Below are 19,590 nucleotides of genomic sequence, written 5' to 3'. Positions count from 1 at the left end.
TCGCCAAATAAGTGCCCCCCCCTCTCTGTTTTAACCCTGTTTCTGTAGTGCAGTGCAGGGGAGAGCTTGGGAGCCTTCCCACCAGCATTTCTGTGAGGGAAAATGGCGCTGTGTGCTGAGGAGAATAGGCCCCGCCCCCTTTTCGGCGGGCTTCTTCTCCCGTTTTTCTGAGACCTGGCAGGGGTTAAATACATCCATATAGCCCCAGGGGCTATATGTGATGTATTTTTTAGCCAGAACAAGGTATTCTCATTGCTGCCCAGGGCGCCCCCTGCAGCGCCCTGCACCCTCCGTGACCGCTGGTGTGAAGTGTGTGACAACAATGGCGCACAGCTGCAGTGCTGTGCGCTACCTCATGAAGACTGAAAAGTCTTCTGCCGCCAGTTTCTGGACCTCTTCACTTTTCAGCATCTGCAAGGGGGTCGGCGGCGCGGCTCCGGGACCGGACTCCATGGCTGGGCCTGTGTTCGATCCCTCTGGAGCTAATGGTGTCCAGTAGCCTAAGAAGCCAATCCATCCTGCACGCAGGTGAGTTCACTTCTTCTCCCCTAAGTCCCTCGTTGCAGTGAGCCTGTTGCCAGCAGGACTCACTGTAAAATAAAAAACCTAAAAACTTTTTCTAAGCAGCTCTTTAGGAGAGCCACCTAGATTGCACCCTGCTCGGACGGGCACAAAAACCTAACTGAGGCTTGGAGGAGGGTCATAGGGGGAGGAGCCAGTGCACACCACCTGATTCTAAAGCTTTATTTTTGTGCCCTGTCTCCTGCGGAGCCGCTAATCCCCATGGTCCTGACGGAGTCCCCAGCATCCACTAGGACGTCAGAGAAACAGGGGATGTTAAAATCAATAAGAAACTAATACCACTTTTAATCAACATTACCGAGTCGCACCCGGGATTTGTGCACAATTCTTTCCTGGGTGCAACTCGGCAAGACCCCTTTCATACGGGTGGTCTGACCTGGCAATATGCCGGGTTAATAAGAATAATAATTTTATTTACATAGCGCTCATTCTCCAACAGGACTCAAGGTGATTTCACCGCCGCCGCTTGCAGAGGTGTCGCTTGGAGATTAGTGCCGCCTAGCCCCATGAAGTTAACAGGTCCAGGTCACATCAACCCGACTTACCCGTTTACAATGCAGCGCTAGCCGGGTTGAACCCGTGTTCAACCCTGCTCGCTACCCGGGTTGATATGCCGGCTCGCTTGACCTGGCAGATGTTGAAAATGACTTGATAAAGCAACCCTTAGGTGAAACAGGCATCAGTGTTTCTAGGATACCTCTGGCCACTATATTATATTAATGTTGTTGAATACCAAATGTGTACTATACTGTTTTTGCGACATTCCAGAGTGAAGCGGTTATGGAGAGAAACAAATGCATACTGTACGCTATCTTTAATGCTAAGTTTCTGAATGAGATTAAAAATCCATTATTATCCACAGTATGGAACTGAATGTGTGGTTTGAAGGAGAGGGAGGAGTCAAATATATCTCCAAGACATCGCACTTGGGGACTAGAGGAGGTGGTTGTGCCATCTGGATAATGAAATTGTGGGATGTGAGATCATGCGGGAGGGTGGGAAGAGGATCAGCTCAGTCGTTGACATGTGAAGTTTAAGAAAACACTGGGGCATCCATTTGGGTATACATGCAAGGAGAGAGGGGGACAGATCAGGGGAGGATGGCAGATCTGAATAATGGCACCACAGAGATGATATTGGAAGCCAAAAGAGCGGACAAGCTCAGATAAAGAGGACGTATAGAGGAAGAATAGAAGAGGTCCCAGAACAGAACCTTGGGGGACACCTACAGTTAGTGGAAGTGGGGGGTGAAGTCATGAAAGGAGACAGAGAAGGAATGCTCAGAAGAAGGTTGTGAATTCATCTCCAGATACAGGGGAAAAAGGAAGTCTGAGTTGGTAAGATGGATGGGGAGTGATGGTCGGGGGGGGGATGTGAAGAGTCAATTTTTAGATGTGAAGTAGGTGGCAAAGTCAAGGGCAGAGAGCGAGGAGGAGGAGGAGGAAGAGAGAGAGAGAGAGAGAGAGAGAGAGAGAGAGAGAGAGAGAGAGAGAGAGAGAGAGAGAGAGAGAGAGAGAGAGAGAGAGAGAGAGAGAGAGAGAGAGAGAGTGTGTGTGTGTGTGTGTGTGTAGGGGGGGGGGGTGTAGGCAGAGGATGGAGTTTAAAGTGACAGAGGTACCAGTGGTTTGCGGACCGGGAGGAGCTGAGATTCTTAAAATATGACTGTCTAGAGAGGCAAAGGGTATCACTGTAGTTTGAGAGCATAAGATATGTAATGAAGGAAGTCCTTAGATTGCGACTTCCTTCACTGTCGCTCAGCGGTTCGTGAACACTTTTGCAGATATCTGGTGCATTTGGCAAGTTTGAGGTGTTGATCTGCTGGGGTGAGTAATGATCACTGGATCAACAGAGTCAAAAGCAAATGTAAGGGAGGCATTGTATTGAGAAGTGGATTGATCAGGACAAGAGAGAGAATAGGGGAGAGAAGAGAGTCGAGCAGGGAGGATAGGGATATGGGGGGTAATTCCAAGTTGATCGCAGCAGGAAATTTTTTAGCAGTTGGCCAAAACCATGTGCACTGCAGAGGGGCAGATATAACATGTGCAGAGAGAATTAGATTTGGTTGGATTATTTTGTTTCTGTGCTGGGTAAATACTGGCTGCTTTATTTTTACACTGCAATTTAGATTGCAGATTGAACACACCCCACCCAAATCTAACTCTCTCTGCACATGTTATATCTGCCCCCCCTGCAGTGCACATGGTTTTGGCCAACTGCTAACAAAGTTCCTGCTGCGATCAACTCAGAATTACCTCCATGGTGTCAATAACCTCAATGTTACACTTAGATGTTATGGAAGATTTGGGAGGCAGAAGTGGAGACAGAGAAAAATGATAAGCTAAAAGTGAGCAGATGATGGTCAGAGAGGGGTAATAGGGAGTTGTAGTGATCAGAAATACTGTATCACAACAATGAGTGAAGACCAGATCAAGTGAATGCCCACTCACAGGGGAGAGTAAGGAGGTCCATTGGGAGAGACCAAGCGATGATTGGGTGTAAGGAGTTTAGAGGCAAGGGATTCTGTGGGGATTTCGATTGGGATGTTCTAGTCACCTAATATAATGGAGAGAAGATCTGAGAGAAAGTGAGGGAGCCAGGAGGCAAAGTTGTTAAGGAATTTGGAGGGAGAGCCAGAGGGAAGGTAAATGACAGCTACTTGAAGGTGACCAGGTTGGAAGAGGTGCAAAGCATGAACCTCAAAATGTAGAGAATGTAAGGGATGGTTCTGTAAGTATGAGTATGAGGAGTAACTGGAGGATAGAGGGATCCAGACTCCACCACCATGGTGATCCTCAGGCTGGATGTGAGAGAATGCGAGGCCAACAGCGGAAAAAGCAGTGGCAGAAGTGGTGTCAGAGGGGAAAATCCAGGTTTCTGTAACTGCTAGGAGATTCATAAGTTGGAGTGGAAAAGGTCATGGGTGGGGACCACTTTGTTACAGACAGGCCTGGCATTACAGAGTGCACAGGAGAGAGTATGTGGGAGAGATGTCAATGAGATTATCAGGGTTGCTGTTAAGGGGAGATTAATTTGGAGGGCAGGGATGGAGAATGGGGGTCATTCTGACCAGTTAGCTGCTTTTTATCACAGCCAAGCGAACGGGCACCCACTGCTCATGCGCCGGCGCATGCCAGACGGCCGAAGGCCGTAGCTGGGCTGCGATCGCCTCTGCCTGATTGACAGTCAGATGCGGTCGCTGGGCGGGAGGGGGCGGAACGGCGGCATTTGGCCGCCGTTTCATGGGTGTGGTCTGGCTAACGCAGGCGCACGCTAAAGCTGCGCTGGTCGGGAGCTACTCTTGAAGTGCAAAGGCATCGCCCACTTCTGCGGGGAAGCCGTCACTGACATGCGGAGCGGACTAGCCCTGTGCTGGGCGTCCCCCCGCATGTCAGTGTGAATGATCGTAGCTCAGCTACGATCATCTCGGAATGAGGGTCACAGTGTAGTGATGGTGCGCGCTCCAGAGCTAGGAGTGGAATCTGCAGGTGATGGGCAGGGAGGGAGTTCAGTGTGATACGGACGGAGGTAAGGTGAAAAAACAGGGGAAAGGGAGGAGTGATACAGTTAACATACCAGCTGTCGCAATCCCACCGTTTAGGAGACCAACACCAGAATCCCGACAGCCCGTTTAATACCGACGGACGGAATGCCAACCACCACTGGGTATTCCCACTAGGTTGGTGGGTCCACGCCAGCAACAGAGTGGGAATACAACCTGTGGCAAGCGAAGCGAGCCACCGGGCCTGAACCACACTTAAAACTGCAGAGCAGCTCTTCTAAGAGGGTGCTCTATTAGAAAGAACTTAAATGTTCAAAATATGTCAAATAGATCTTAGAGAGCGCTAGCTAACCACACCCAATAATTCTATATCTATCAGTGAATTGTTAGGATATATAAATTCCTATACTTGAATTACATATAGTAGTTAATAAAAACTTTTTAATTAAAACCTATTGTGTACTGCTTACTTTGCTTGAATTATTAACCTCTTAAACATATGATATTTAGTTGTTCTGCTGTGAAGTCAAAAAAATACTAAAAATCATATTTTACTTTTTTTTTGTTTGTTTTTTTTAAATCAGATGAAAACAGTTTGTTACCTTAGTTGTCCTTTAAATTATAAACTGGATGCTGTACTCCTCTTAATAGATGACACTTATAATCATCACCAGTGAAAATCAATGCGGTACAATGGAATACGAGGAGTAGAGCAGAATAACTACAAATTACATGATGATCAAAAAGTAGCACGCTGTATAGTAAGAGGAGGGAAGAAGAGGCATGGAGATAAAACAGGGGGCATACCGAGAGAAGAAAGCCTGTACCCTTAAACATGGGCATAATAAACAGGGTAGGCAATGATGTAGGAGGAGATTAATGCTGGGTATACACCATGCCAATGGATCCGCCGACATAACTGCCGATTTGGTAAGCATATACACTTACCATTTGGACGGTTGATGTGTAGGTCCTGATATCACAACTGGGCGGGTATTTGAATTTGTCTGTCCAGCTGTGATTCAGTCTCTGAGGTCAGTGTACAGGCGGTCAGTGTTCCAGTCATACACCCAGCCAGACATGCCAATATATCTGCATTGGTTCTGCTGTAGGGCCGACACTAAACGACTGAATGACGTTGATGCACTACAGATCTTGCCTTGAAGAAGGGACCAGGCTGTCCCAAAACGCGTTGGCGATACCTTGTGGCGCTGCCCACCCCCTGGACGTTTGATGGACTGTTTTCCTGATTGCCTGGAAGGGAATTCAATCAGAGGAGCCACCAGCAGGGTGTTTCCTGGGGTACCCTGCCTTTATTTGACACCTGCGGCTCATCCACCTGCATCGGTAGGATCCCATTCCCCCCATGGCCTGTTCCCAGTCCACTTGTTTTTTTTAATGTATTGCTTGTTTTTAGACATTGCATGTTAGTAATGTATTAAATTCAATTTTATTTATACCATACCAGTGTGTTTCAACATACACTTTCACACCTGGGTATTATCTACATAAATAGGTGACAATAAGAGAGACCAGCGCCATTGTAGAGAGAGCACACACCCTTTTTTCCTTTTGTATAATATATCTATCTATCTCAAGGGCCGCCCCAGCCCATGCAGTCTCTAATGCAGGGGTGGGGAACCTCGGGCTCGCAAAGCCGTTTGTTCCGGCCCACCTGCTGCTATGTGTCAGCGAGACACGTCGCGGCTCAGTCCGGCGGCGGCGTGTCTCAGCTGTCAGGGCAGGGAGGAGAGCGCAGCTATATCCGGCGGCAGCAGCGGGTAGGATCTCAAACCAGCCGCCGGTTCGTGAGCCAATCAGAGCTCGTGGACCGACAGCCAATCAGGAGCCGCCGCTGCTGGTCTGCGAGCTCCGATTGGCTCACGAACCGACGCTGGTTTGAGGTCCTACACGCCGCCGCCCGACATAGCCGCGCTCTCCTCCTTTCCCTGACCCCTGACAGCTGAGACATGCCGCCGGACGGAGCACTAAGGGGCAGGAGAGGCGCACGCTGGGATCTCCTCCCCTCCTCTGACACATCTGCAGCGGTGAGCAGCACAGTGGGGTGGGCAGGGCATGTGTGTGGGCATTTGTGTATCTGGCACTGCGGGGGCATTTGTGTATCTGGCACTGCACTATTGGGGGGCATATGTGTATCACGTCCCATTTTAATTTAATTTTTTGGCGCGCTCACTCAGTACCACTAAGGGGCATAACTACTGGAGGACAGGGTAATATTTAAGTTGATAATTTTTGTATGGCCCCCGAAAGATTTTATAAATATCCAAATGGCCCTCGGTAGAAATAAAGGTTCTCCACCCCTGGTCTAATGGTTATGTAAACCTTCATGCCCCAGTCCGACACTGCTGATCTTATAGACCCCCTATGGCATTTCATGCACAAAGTGATCTAACCACAGCAAAATTACCTGTATGAGGTGTGCTTCAGCTCACTTATAACTTGGGTCAGCTGAGAGTGTGTTCTGGATGCATAAATAATCTTGGGAATGTCACTGTAGTATGCTGTAAAAAAAGATAAAGGATTTCTTTAAGTAGAAGATATATATTATGCAAAACAAGGCTATGTTCAAGCAGTCAGTGTAAAGGTCCTCACCCGTCATATACTGGCCATTCCCTGCAACCAGAGTCCTCCACTGACACCGCTGTTTCAACTATAACAGCGCCTAAAGTAGGGTGACCCTATTATCCCTTTTACCTGGGACGCTAATGGATTACACAGGTTCTGTGGCTGATTAAACCCAGCTGAAATGTAGGCTTGAAGTCAGCCAGCCACAGAACCTGTGTAATCCATGAGCATCCCAGGTGAAAGGGATAATATGGTCAGCCTACCTAAAGCACAACACTGCATCCATCTTTGATGGTTATAAATCACAAAACCCAGCTCAAACGTGAGCATCAGGCTCCCATACAAAAAAGAAAAATCCTTAAACGTTGTCTGATGCCCAAGTTCCTACCTGTGCCCTGTCCACCTGTCTCATCGCTTCCCCAGGCTGCAGTAGGACGGTCCGGGAACAGTTGTACCCCATTCATACGTTCCTCAATCTTCCGTGCTGTGATGCCATCTTTGAAATTTTGTCGCCAGGCTAAAGTGGCACAGAGTAAACACAGTGTTTTCCCAGTGCCCGTAGGGCTCTCCAGAACACCATTCACCCCCTGAAAGTAAAAATGCACATTTCAACCATGTCAATTTCCTCATGTTATGCACGTCACAATGATAAATGTTGACCTAACATACCACACCCCTCTGTGCCACCGCTCTTAATTCATGCCAGCACTTCCCAGTGGTTAAGCTACTACATGGCAGTAGCACTATCAAGCTAGCCAGGGCGATTAGCATGCTAACTGTCTGAACTACTGGCCGTCTCCCAAACAAATAGCTAGGGTAATAACTCCTCCTAAGCTTGGTGCACGCCTGCCTTCAAACTGATACAAGACTCTCCCCTCCTGCTGCAAGCCCCTCTGACTCCTCTATGAAATTCATTAGAGGTAGAAATGTCCACCATTACATACCTTCTGCAGGCACTCCAGTACCCGGGCCATGTAATCCTCCTGACATTTGTACGGAGTAAACGGGAAGTCCACAGTAACACCGGAGACCTGGACCTGAGGCATGTCAGTCCAGGAGCTGAAACCAGCAATGCCCAATGTCCTCCTCTCTGCTGCCCAGCACCACCAACCCAACCTCCTGCGCCCAGATTCACAACTCGCGCTCCAACGTCATGACGTTACGCCGCCCGGCCGGGTGACATCTCTCAGTAGGACCGCGACAAGTCACCGTCTGTCACCGTCTCACTGTTACTGCCCCAGAAACGTATTTTAGTCTAACAGAGACAGATATCTGAGAAGGACATGTTAAGTTACTGCTTCAGCAGTGTGTATCGTGCGCTAATGGGCCGATGTACCGCCAAGACTCCGGAAAGATGGCGCCTCTGCTAGTGTTTATTTTTCCTCTAGCAGCAATTCCGGGTCGGACTCAAAGACTGTCAGTATCAGAACATTGGGGGTAATTCCAAGTTGATCGCAGCAGGAAATATTTTAGCAGTTGGGCAAAACCATGTGCACTGCAGGGGGGGGCAGATATAACATGTGCAGAGAGAGATAGATTTGGCTGTGGTGAGTTCAATCTGAAATCTAAATTGCAGTGTAGAAATAAAGCAGCCAGTATTTACCCTGCACAGAAACAAAATAACCCACCCAAATCTAACTCTCTCTGCAAATGTTATATCTGCCCCCCCTTCAGTGCACATGGTTTTGCCCAACTGCTAAAAAATGTCCTGCTGCGATCAACTTGGAATTACCCCCATTTTCTCTGACGTCCTAGTGGATGCTGGGGACTCCGTCAGGACCATGGGGATTAGCGGCTCCGCAGGAGACAGGGCACAAAAATAAAGCTTTAGGATCAGGTGGTGTGCACTGGCTCCTCCCCCCATGACCCTCCTCCAAGCCTCAGTTAGGTTTTTGTGCCCGTCCGAGCAGGGTGCAATCTAGGTGGCTCTCCTAAAGAGCTGCTTAGAAAAAGTTTTTAGGTTTTTTATTTTACAGTGAGTCCTGCTGGCAACAGGCTCACTGCAACGAGGGACTTAGGGGAGAAGAAGTGAACTCACCTGCGTGCAGGATGGATTGGCTTCTTAGGCTATTGGACACCATTAGCTCCAGAGGGATCGAACACAGGCCCAGCCATGGAGTCCGGTCCCGGAGCCGCGCCGCCGACCCCCTTGCAGATGCCGAAAAGTGAAGAGGTCCAGAAACCGGCGGCAGAAGACTTTTCAGTCTTCATGAGGTAGCGCACAGCACTGCAGCTGTGCGCCATTGTTGTCACACACTTCACACCAGCGGTCACGGAGGGTGCAGGGCGCTGCGGGGGGCGCCCTGGGCAGCAATGAGAATACCTTGTTCTGGCTAAAAAAATACATCACATATAGCCCCTGGGGCTATATGGATGTATTTAACCCCTGCCAGGTCTCACAAACACCGGAGAAAAGCCCGCCGAAATAGGGGGCGGGGCCTATCTCCTCAGCACACAGCGCCATTTTCCTGCTCGGCTCCGCTGCGAGGAAGGCTCCCAGGACTCTCCCCTGCACTGCACTACAGAAACAGGGTAAAACAGAGAGGGGGGGGCACTTTTTAGGCGTTTTTTGATATATTAAGCTGCTATAAGGGAGACAACACTTCTATAGGGTTGTTCCTATATATATTTATAGCGCTTGGGTGTGTGCTGGCAAACTCTCCCTCTGTCTCCCCAAAGGGCTAGTGGAGTCCTGTCTTCGATAAGAGCATTCCCTGTGTGTCTGCTGTGTGTCGGTACGTGTGTGTCGACATGTATGAGGACGATGTTGGTGTGGAGGCGGAGCAATTGCCGGTAATGGTGATGTCACCCCCTAGGGAGTCGACACCGGAATGGATGGCTTTGTTTATGGAATTACGTGATAATGTCAGCACATTACAAAAATCAGTTGACGACATGAGACGGCCGGCAAACCAGTTAGTACCTGTACAGGCGTCTCAGACACCGTCAGGGGCTGTAAAACGCCCTTTACCTCAGTCGGTCGACACAGACCCAGACACGGACACCGAATCTAGTGTCGACGGTGAAGAAACAAACGTATTTTCCAGTAGGGCCACACGTTATATGATCACGGCAATGAAGGAGGCTTTGCATATCTCTGATACTGCATGTACCACAAAAAGGGGTATTATGTGGGGTCTGAAAAAACTACCTGTAGTTTTTCCTGAATCAGACAAATTGAATGAAGTGTGTGATGAAGCGTGGGTTAACCCCGATAGAAAACTGCTAATTTCAAAGAAGTTATTGGCATTATATCCTTTCCCGCCAGAGGTTAGGGCGCGCTGGGAAACACCCCCTAGGGTGGATAAGGCGCTCACACGCTTATCAAAACAAGTGGCGTTACCGTCTCCTGAAACGGCCGCCCTCAAGGATCCAGCGGATAGGAGGCTGGAAACTACCCTGAAAAGTATATACACTCATACTGGTGTTATACTGCGACCAGCCATCGCCTCTGCATGGATGTGCAGTGCTGGGGTGGTTTGGTCGGATTCCCTGACTGAAAATATTAATACCCTAGATAGGGACAGTATTTTATTGACTTTAGAGCAATTAAAGGATGCTTTTCTTTATATGCGAGATGCTCAGAGGGATATTTGCACTCTGGCATCGAGAGTAAGTGCGATGTCCATATCTGCCAGAAGAAGTTTATGGACGCGACAATGGTCAGGTGATGCGGATTCCAAACGGCATATGGAAGTATTGCCGTATAAGGGGGAGGAATTATTTGGGGTCGGTCTATCGGATTTGGTGGCCACGGCAACAGCCGGGAAATCCACCTTTTTACCTCAGGTACCCTCCCAACAGAAAAAGACACCGTCTTTTCAGCCGCAGTCCTTTCGTTCCTATAGGAACAAACGGGCGAAAGGACAGTCATATTTGCCCCAAGGCAAAGGAAAGGGTAAGAGAGTGCACCAAGCAGCTTCTTCCCAGGAGCAGAAGCCCCCCCCCCCCGGCTTCTGCAAAGCCCTCAGCATGACGTTGGGGCTTTACAAGCGGACTCAGGGGCGGTGGGGGGTCGACTCAAGAATTTCAGCGCACAGTGGGCTCACTCACAGGTGGACCCCTGGATCCTGCAGATAGTATCTCAGGGTTACAGGTTGGAATTCGAGAAGTCTCCCCCTCGCCGGTTCCTAAAGTCTGCTCTGCCAACGTCTCCCTCAGACAGGGCGACGGTATTGGAAGCCATTCACAAGCTGTATTCTCAGCAGGTGATAGTCAAGGTACCCCTCCTACAACAGGGAAAGGGGTATTATTCCACACTATTTGTGGTACCGAAGCCGGATGGCTCGGTAAGACCTATTCTAAATCTGAAATCTTTGAACCTGTACATACAAAAATTCAAGTTCAAGATGGAGTCACTCAGAGCAGTGATAGCGAATCTGGAAGAAGGGGACTTTATGGTGTCCCTGGACATCAAGGATGCTTACCTGCATGTCCCAATTTGCCCTTCACATCAAGGGTACATCAGGTTCGTGGTGCAAAACTGTCATTATCAGTTTCAGACGCTGCCGTTTGGATTGTCCACGGCACCTCGGGTCTTTACCAAGGTAATGGCCGAAATGATGTTTCTTCTGCGAAGAAAAGGCGTATTAATTATCCCTTACTTGGACGATCTCCTGATAAGGGCAAGGTCCAGGGAACAGCTGGGGGACGTAGTAGCACTAACCCAAGTAGTGCTGCAACAGCACGGGTGGATTCTGAATTTTCCAAAATCTCAATTGACCCCGACGACACGTCTGCTGTTCCTGGGAATGATTCTGGACACGGTTCAGAAAAAGGTGTTTCTTCCGGAGGAGAAAGCCAGGGAGTTATCCGAACTTGTCAGGAACCTCCTAAAACCAGGGAAAGTGTCTGTGCATCAATGCACAAGAGTCCTGGGAAAGATGGTGGCTTCTTACGAAGCGATTCCATTCGGCAGATTCCACGCACGAACTTTTCAGTGGGATCTGCTGGACAAATGGTCCGGATCGCATCTGCAGATGCATCAGCGGATAACCTTATCGCCACGGACAAGGGTGTCTCTTCTGTGGTGGTTGCAGAGTGCTCATCTGTTAGAGGGCCGCAGATTCGGCATACAGGACTGGGTCCTGGTGACCACGGATGCCAGTCTGAGAGGCTGGGGAGCGGTCACACAGGGAAGAAACTTCCAGGGAGTATGGTCAAGCCTGGAGATGTCTCTTCACATAAATATACTGGAGCTAAGAGCGATTTACAATGCTCTAAGCCTGGCAAAACCCCTGCTTCAGGGTCAGCCGGTGTTGATCCAGTCGGACAACATCACGGCAGTCGCCCACGTAAACAGACAGGGCGGCACAAGAAGCAGGAGAGCAATGGCAGAAGCTGCAAGGATTCTTCGCTGGGCGGAAGATCATGTGATAGCACTGTCAGCAGTGTTCATTCCGGGAGTGGACAACTGGGAAGCAGACTTCCTCAGCAGACACGATCTACACCCGGGAGAGTGGGGACTTCATCCAGAAGTCTTCCACATGATTGTGAACCGTTGGGAAAAACCAAAGGTGGATATGATGGCGTCTCGCCTCAACAAAAAACTGGACAGGTATTGCGCCAGGTCAAGAGACCCTCAGGCAATAGCTGTGGACGCTCTGGTAACACCGTGGGTGTTCCAGTCAGTGTATGTGTTTCCTCCTCTGCCTCTCATACCAAAAGTACTGAGAATTATACGGCAAAGGGGAGTAAGAACGATACTCGTGGCTCCGGATTGGCCAAGAAGAACTTGGTACCCGGAACTTCAGGAGATGCTCACGGAAGATCCGTGGCCTCTACCTCTAAGACGGGACCTGCTTCAGCAGGGACCGTGTCTATTCCAAGACTTACCGCGGCTGCGTTTGACGGCATGGCGGTTGAACGCCGAATTCTAAGGGAAAAAGGCATTCCGGAAGAGGTCATTCCTACACTGGTAAAAGCCAGGAAGGAGGTGACTGCACAACATTATCACCGCATTTGGAGAAAATATGTTGCGTGGTGTGAGGCCAGGAAGGCCCCCACGGAGGAATTTCAATTGGGTCGATTCCTACATTTCCTGCAAACAGGATTGTCTATGGGCCTCAAATTGGGGTCCATTAAGGTTCAAATTTCGGCCCTGTCGATTTTCTTCCAGAAAGAATTGGCTTCAGTTCCTGAAGTCCAGACTTTTGTAAAAGGAGTACTACATATACAGCCCCCGGTTGTGCCCCCAGTGGCTCCGTGGGACCTTAATGTAGTTTTGGATTTTCTCAAATCCCATTGGTTTGAGCCACTCAAATCGGTGGATTTGAAATATCTTACATGGAAAGTAACCATGCTACTGGCCCTGGCTTCAGCCAGGAGAGTGTCAGAATTGGCGGCTTTATCGTATAAAAGCCCATATCTGATTTTCCATTCGGACAGGGCAGAACTGCGGACGCGTCCTCAGTTTCTGCCTAAGGTGGTGTCAGCGTTTCACCTGAACCAGCCTATTGTGGTGCCTGCGGCTAATAGCGATTTGGAGGATTCCAAGTTGCTGGACGTTGTCAGGGCATTGAAAATATATGTTTCAAGGACGGCTGGAGTCAGAAAATCTGACTCGCTGTTTATACTGTATGCACCCAACAAGCTGGGTGCTCCTGCTTCTAAGCAGACGATTGCTCGTTGGATTTGTAGCACAATTCAACTTGCACATTCTGTGGCAGGCCTGCCACAGCCTAAATCTGTCAAGGCCCATTCCACAAGGAAGGTGGGCTCATCCTGGGCGGCTGCCCGAGGGGTCTCGGCATTACAACTCTGCCGAGCAGCTACGTGGTCGGGGGAGAACACGTTTGTAAAATTCTACAAATTTGATACCCTGGCTAAAGAGGACCTGGAGTTCTCTCATTCGGTGCTGCAGAGTCATCCGCACTCTCCCGCCCGTTTGGGAGCTTTGGTATAATCCCCATGGTCCTGACGGAGTCCCCAGCATCCACTAGGACGTCAGAGAAAATAAGATTTTACTTACCGATAAATCTATTTCTCGTAGTCCGTAGTGGATGCTGGGCGCCCATCCCAAGTGCGGATTGTCTGCAATACTTGTACATAGTTATTGTTACAAAAAAATCGGGTTGTTATTGTTGTGAGCCGTCTGTTCAGAGGCTCCTACGTTTGTCATACTGTTAACTGGGTTCAGATCACAAGTTGTACGGTGTGATTGGTGTGGCTGGTATGAGTCTTACCCGGGATTCAAAATCCTTCCTTATTGTGTACGCTCGTCCGGGCACAGTATCCTAACTGAGGCTTGGAGGAGGGTCATAGGGGGAGGAGCCAGTGCACACCACCTGATCCTAAAGCTTTATTTTTGTGCCCTGTCTCCTGCGGAGCCGCTAATCCCCATGGTCCTGACGGAGTCCCCAGCATCCACTACGGACTACGAGAAATAGATTTATCGGTAAGTAAAATCTTATTATCTGGCATCGTGCTGCTGCAGCAGATGGAGTCTGGGTAGCGACTAGAATCCCGTCGCCTAAAAGAACCTTCCTTGCAGTACGATGCTGAAGTTAGCTTCTTGGGGGTCATTCCGAGTTGTTCGCTCGGTAAATTTCTTCGCATCGCAGCGATTTTCCGCTTAGTGCGCATGCGCAATGTCCGCACTGCGACTGCGCCAAGTAAATTTGCTATGCAGTTAGGAATTTTACTCACGGTTTTTTCTTCGTTCTGGTGATCGTAATGTGATTGACAGGAAGTGGGTGTTTCTGGGCGGAAACTGGACGTTTTATGGGTGTGTGTGAAAAAACGCTACCGTTTCTGGGAAAAACGCGGGAGTGGCTGGAGAAACGGAGGAGTGGTTGGGCGAATGCTGGGTGTGTTTGTGACGTCAAACCAGGAACGACAAGCACTGAACTGATCGCACTGGCAGAGTAAGTCTCGAGTTACTCAGAAACTGTACAGAGATGTCTTATCGCAATATTGCAAATCTTTCGTTCGCAATTTTAAGTAGCTAAGAATCACTCCCAGTAGGCGGCGGCTTAGCGTGTGCAAAGCTGCTAAAAGCAGCTTGCGAGCGAACAACTCGGAATGAGCCCCTTTATTCGGCCAACTTCTTATTCAGAAAATTTAGTTTTGCAAGGGTTAACGAGTCTTGGGTCACAAATTTTACCCCTGAAATCAACAGAGGGTGGTCACTTACATATGACCCACTTGTATTTTGCCTGGCCCAACGCTGTTTTGGGCATGAAATTGATAAAGCTAAATATTTATCGTATATAAAACCCTTTATGAGGTCTAAGAACACTGTACGCTATTTATCGTATGAAGTACCGTAAGGGTACGCTCGTTGCGTAACAATCGCTTAGCCGTAGTCGAGACGCTCAAGCGTCACGTTCGCTCACGGCCAAGAGATCACAGGCAGGCACGCTATTGGCTGCTGACTAACGTAATGATTCGCTATAGCGTAGCGGACGCTCGGGACCACGAGGAGATCACCAGCGGCGCTGACGCTCACAATGTTAAACCTTTGTATCTAAACCATAAACAATGCAGTATGCTGTAAAACCTTAGTGTAGAGATAGGGTGTAGATGCAACACAGTGTAACCTTATTAACTCAAAAGCTGTTTGAGCGTCACCGACGCTCTGAGAATACTTAACACTATAAGAAATACACAGATACCTGGGCTTAGGGTCCAACGCCTAATATATATATATTATGAATGATATACTTGCAAAAGAATTAATACAAATACAAATCATACACTACAATATAACATAGACTACCTAACCAGATAACTACACAGGGAATATAATACAATTACTATTTAAGGGAAAATAAGAGAGAAAGAGGAGAAGAGAGAGAGAGAGAGAGAGAGAAATTGGCCCACAATAACAAGAAGATCAATATAGTTGCGGAGAAACACTTACGCACAAAGGAAACGATCGCATGCGCCTCGATATCCAGCTCCCGATTATCAGCAATGAGAACCGTTGAAGAGAGTGAACTGGATATGGTCGGCCTGCCTATTTATGCCCCACACACAATGCAATTCAATGGTCCCTACAATCTCATTGTTCATTGGACACAGGAATTCCTCCTCGCATTATAACAAAAGGTCATAGGTTGATTCATACAGGTGGGCCGTGACTATTTCCAACAGCTCAGGTGGGAGGGAAACTGGGTTTCCCGCCGCATGGATAAGTAAGTGCAAATACAGTAAATGTTCATAAACTTCTTATGTCCATAACTATTCGCACGAGCGATTAATCCGCTTCAAACCAACACCGGAATATTGCTAATTAAATACTCTTCCGATGGGTACTAAACACCACTGTATTACTCCTGTCTGACCCTTCGTATCAAACAAAGAGGGATTTCTCCGTTCACGAACATTCTATATTAACCAAACTTTCAGAATCTATCAAAGGGACCATGATCTACAAAATACATTATATAGTGAAAATATGTAACGATTGAGTCGCACGCTACGATCACATAAACTCTACCGTAAATACGCATACCGTGCGCCTGCGGGTGCCCGCGACTGTGAGTATGCGCACGTACGGGAGAGCGTACGCATGCACAGCACGGACCTGTGTGAGGTGCAAATATGGTAGTGTGCATAGAGATATTTTTCTGACTTTGACAGTCCACCCTTTGGCAGTCAACAATAACTGCCACCTTCTAAAACATTTCAAAAAGAGAAAAATATATGTCAGGGGTTAATACATTTACATGGTTGGGTAGGGGAGGAGAGGAGAAGGTAGGAAAAGGGTATGACCTAGTGAGATAGCAGAAGCATGTGTGTATGAATCCGTGCTTGGGGGTCATGTATCATCGTGCCGTACGTGTTTTAAATCAAGCTTCGAGGTATTGCGAAGTATACATTTGAATTCCTTCTTATCCCGTGGTACGGGTCTGTGGATGGGCTGTCAAACTTTACCGAGCTCTTTTCGGCTTTGGTTGTAACAAAATGGGGGAGCACATTTTAGTTGATGATACATGAATGGGGGAGATATGTGATTGCTGGTATCTGTGCCTGTATTCCCTGTCGACTATGTGTGTCATTACCTGAGGGTTGTAGAAATGAAGAAAAGACATAATTACGGTAAATGCGGTGGTATTCTATGTCAGGTAAATGTACATTCGTCGATTGAGGTCTTGTTTGGTGTCTGTTGAATGCAGTCTTCTTTGTGCTTTTGCCCATAAGGTGCGAGCAAAAGCTGTCAATGTCCATAGATTTACAAAAGTGTTGGGCTAGCGTAATTTTAAAATTTCTAGGGAAACTGGGGACCCATGGCATAGTTCATCAAAAATCTGTGTATCAGGTTGTCAAAACTTCTTCTTTAATCCCTCTGTTGTCTGTATATCGGCTCATCAAATTCCTCGTCCAAGTGGGTCTTTTTACCTTGGAGGAAACGGAAAAACAGGTGAAAGAAACGGACCGTAGAAATCGCATTTTCATCACATCATTGTTTCTACATTTGGGTCATAAATCAAGTCCATTGGAATTACAGTTTCCTCACTCCTCAAACTCATTACCCTAGTACGATGATTGCACCTCATTAAAGCCTGACCGCATCTAAATATCAAACCAATCGTTATGATAACACCTAAGATACATAGGAGAAACTTCCCAACATCCATTATGACTCCTTGAGCCCAGTCTCCTAAACCAGAGAACCAATTTCGCGGGTTCAACCATGACACCCAACCAGTCAGCTCATTACCTACAGCAGCAAGAGTGAGATTGTGTCTCCTGCGAAATTCCCACTTCAGTTGGAGAATATCGTCCATCTTTTGGTCTATGACCTCGACCGGGTCCTCGGTGCTATTCGTAATATATGTGCAACATTTCACGCCGTATTGTGTTGCCAGTGTGACACAATATCCGCCTGTCACTGCTGTGAGGTAATTAAGAACCATTCTATGCTGTACCAGTTCTGTTTTATAAGCCTGAAGTTCTCTTCCAGTATACCTAAACGTGTCATCATACATTTCAGTGATATTATCTAACAAATTGGCGAGCGCAGATATGTATTTATAATTCAACACTCCTCTAGCGGTGCGAGTGATGTCTAACGCGATTAGAAACTGAATCCCGGTGGATTCATGGATCATGTCAGAGGCCGGATGCTCTGTTCTTTCTATCAGGTGCCGTTTAACTACGTGCTCGTAATGGGTGTGAGTATAAGGAGTTTGGGCAACACGGTGTATGTCTTTCATTTTGTCATGTGATACAGTCATTACTTCAGGCAGTACTTTTCCAATATAACACAATCCTTCAGAGTTTGGGGCAAGCCACTTATACGCCTTTCTCCCGCATATGAAATATGCATCATCGGGGAGAACATATGGGACGGAGTAGGACATAACCATATTACACACCTTCCATGTGAAATCTCCTAACCCTAATTCTTCCATCTGCTTAGTACACGTATCAGGTTGTACGATATGTGCACAGTATCCTGGTGATACCTCTCCAACTCTCGTAATCCTATTTCCTAAGGTATACCTATACCGGAAAGATTTTCCTCTACTGGCTATGTGGCGTATAAGCTCTGTATCTGTAGGCATTCTATCTGCTCTATGCGAAAAGATCATGGTTTGATTACTCCATGACACTTCCCAATTTCCCGGCTTTCGGGGATTGGAGATGTTAAAACATAATAGGGACCTATCCACATGGTATTGGTGGAGCTTCAAACTAGGAGGGCTGGAGATATTAAACCTCCTGTCCACCGGTCTCCCACCACTTAACTCAAGTACCTCCCCTAACGTTAAAGGAAATGGTACTAGCCCTGATTTGCTATGACCTTGAGGTACTTGAGAGCATACCCAACAATCTGTTTTATTTAACACACTACCCACTAAGGAGTGATAGTCACTCAATGGATGCCGGTCCATATGGATATTAAAACTGGATTGGCATTTCTTTATGCACCCATCCTCAATGACATTGTTACAGAGCCGACAGATACAGTTTTCTTCAGCTAACAATCCTTCACAATTCCTTCTATGGTCAATGCTATCGGATCGTTTTCTGATACTCGCCTTTGCTTGTTGATTATGTTGTTCTTGGAAAACTACGCCTCCATCTCTGTCATCAGAACCCATTCCAGAACCTCTCTCGACCTCCATGGTACTCTCGCCGGAACAGACTGCTCTGGTCAACATCATGGTCAACAGGAAAATCCGGATCACAGTCTCTTGGGGCAAGTCCATCTTGTGGGAGGAAACGGAGAAGAATGAGAAGGGGGAAAAAAATAATTTGAGGGAGAGGGGATGGGAAGTTGGAGAAAAACAATAAAAGGGAACAGGGGATCGACAACTGCTTTTGGTCTTGTGATTTTCAATGTTCAGGTGCCGCCTCAATCCTCCTGGAACAGACACTCCAGTGATACAACCTCTACCGTCTGTTCCTTATCACGGGGCCTCTCTGGGTCAGCAACCTTTTTACAGTGGGACGAATGAACCCAAGTCTCTCTCTCAGCAACCTTCAATGCTGTAGTGCTAGTCAATAAGACCTGGTATGGTCCTTCCCATCTGTCAATAAGGCAACCTGAGCGTAGAAAATTCCGTATCATTACATAATCCCCAGGTTCAATGTCATGACAATTACTATCTGGTAAATCAGGAATCACCAACTTCAAATTATCATTTTGATTCCTTAACTGTTTACTCATGTTAATCAAGTATTTTACAGTCACTTCATTGTTACACTTCAAATCATCCTGAGGGTTAATCATAACATGCGGTTGTCGACCAAACAAGATTTCAAAGGGAGACAGATTAAGAGGGGACCTGGGAGTGGTTCTGATGCTGTACAGTACAATGGGTAAAGCTTCTGGCCATGTCAATCCTGTCTCTGCCATCACTTTACTCAGTTTATTTTTAATAGTGCTGTTCACTCTTTCCACTTTCGCACTCGCCTGTGGACGGTATGGAGTGTGCAGCTTGCTATCAATTCCCATCAATTTACACATT

General features: G+C 47.6%; 1 protein-coding gene across 5 annotated transcripts in view; it reads right to left on the bottom strand.

The window, feature by feature from the left end:
• The window catches only part of RTEL1 (regulator of telomere elongation helicase 1), a 435,638-nt gene extending 427,543 nt beyond the window's left edge, over positions 1-8,095 (bottom strand). For all 5 annotated transcript variants that reach the window (XM_063959152.1, XM_063959153.1, XM_063959154.1 and 2 more), the window contains exons 1-3: positions 7,612-8,095; positions 7,056-7,254; positions 6,510-6,603 (exon numbers count right to left, since the gene is read on the bottom strand). In XM_063959152.1, the coding sequence (XP_063815222.1) occupies positions 6,510-6,603; positions 7,056-7,254; positions 7,612-7,713 (395 nt within the window). In that variant the 5' untranslated portion in view covers positions 7,714-8,095. The remainder of the gene's footprint in view (positions 1-6,509; positions 6,604-7,055; positions 7,255-7,611) is intronic.
• Between the last annotated feature and the right edge of the window lie 11,495 nt (positions 8,096-19,590).

Source organism: Pseudophryne corroboree, chromosome 3, assembly GCF_028390025.1.
Source record: "Pseudophryne corroboree isolate aPseCor3 chromosome 3, aPseCor3.hap2, whole genome shotgun sequence".
NCBI lineage: Eukaryota > Metazoa > Chordata > Amphibia > Anura > Myobatrachidae > Pseudophryne > Pseudophryne corroboree.
This window is presented reverse-complemented; position numbering and strand designations above follow the sequence as displayed.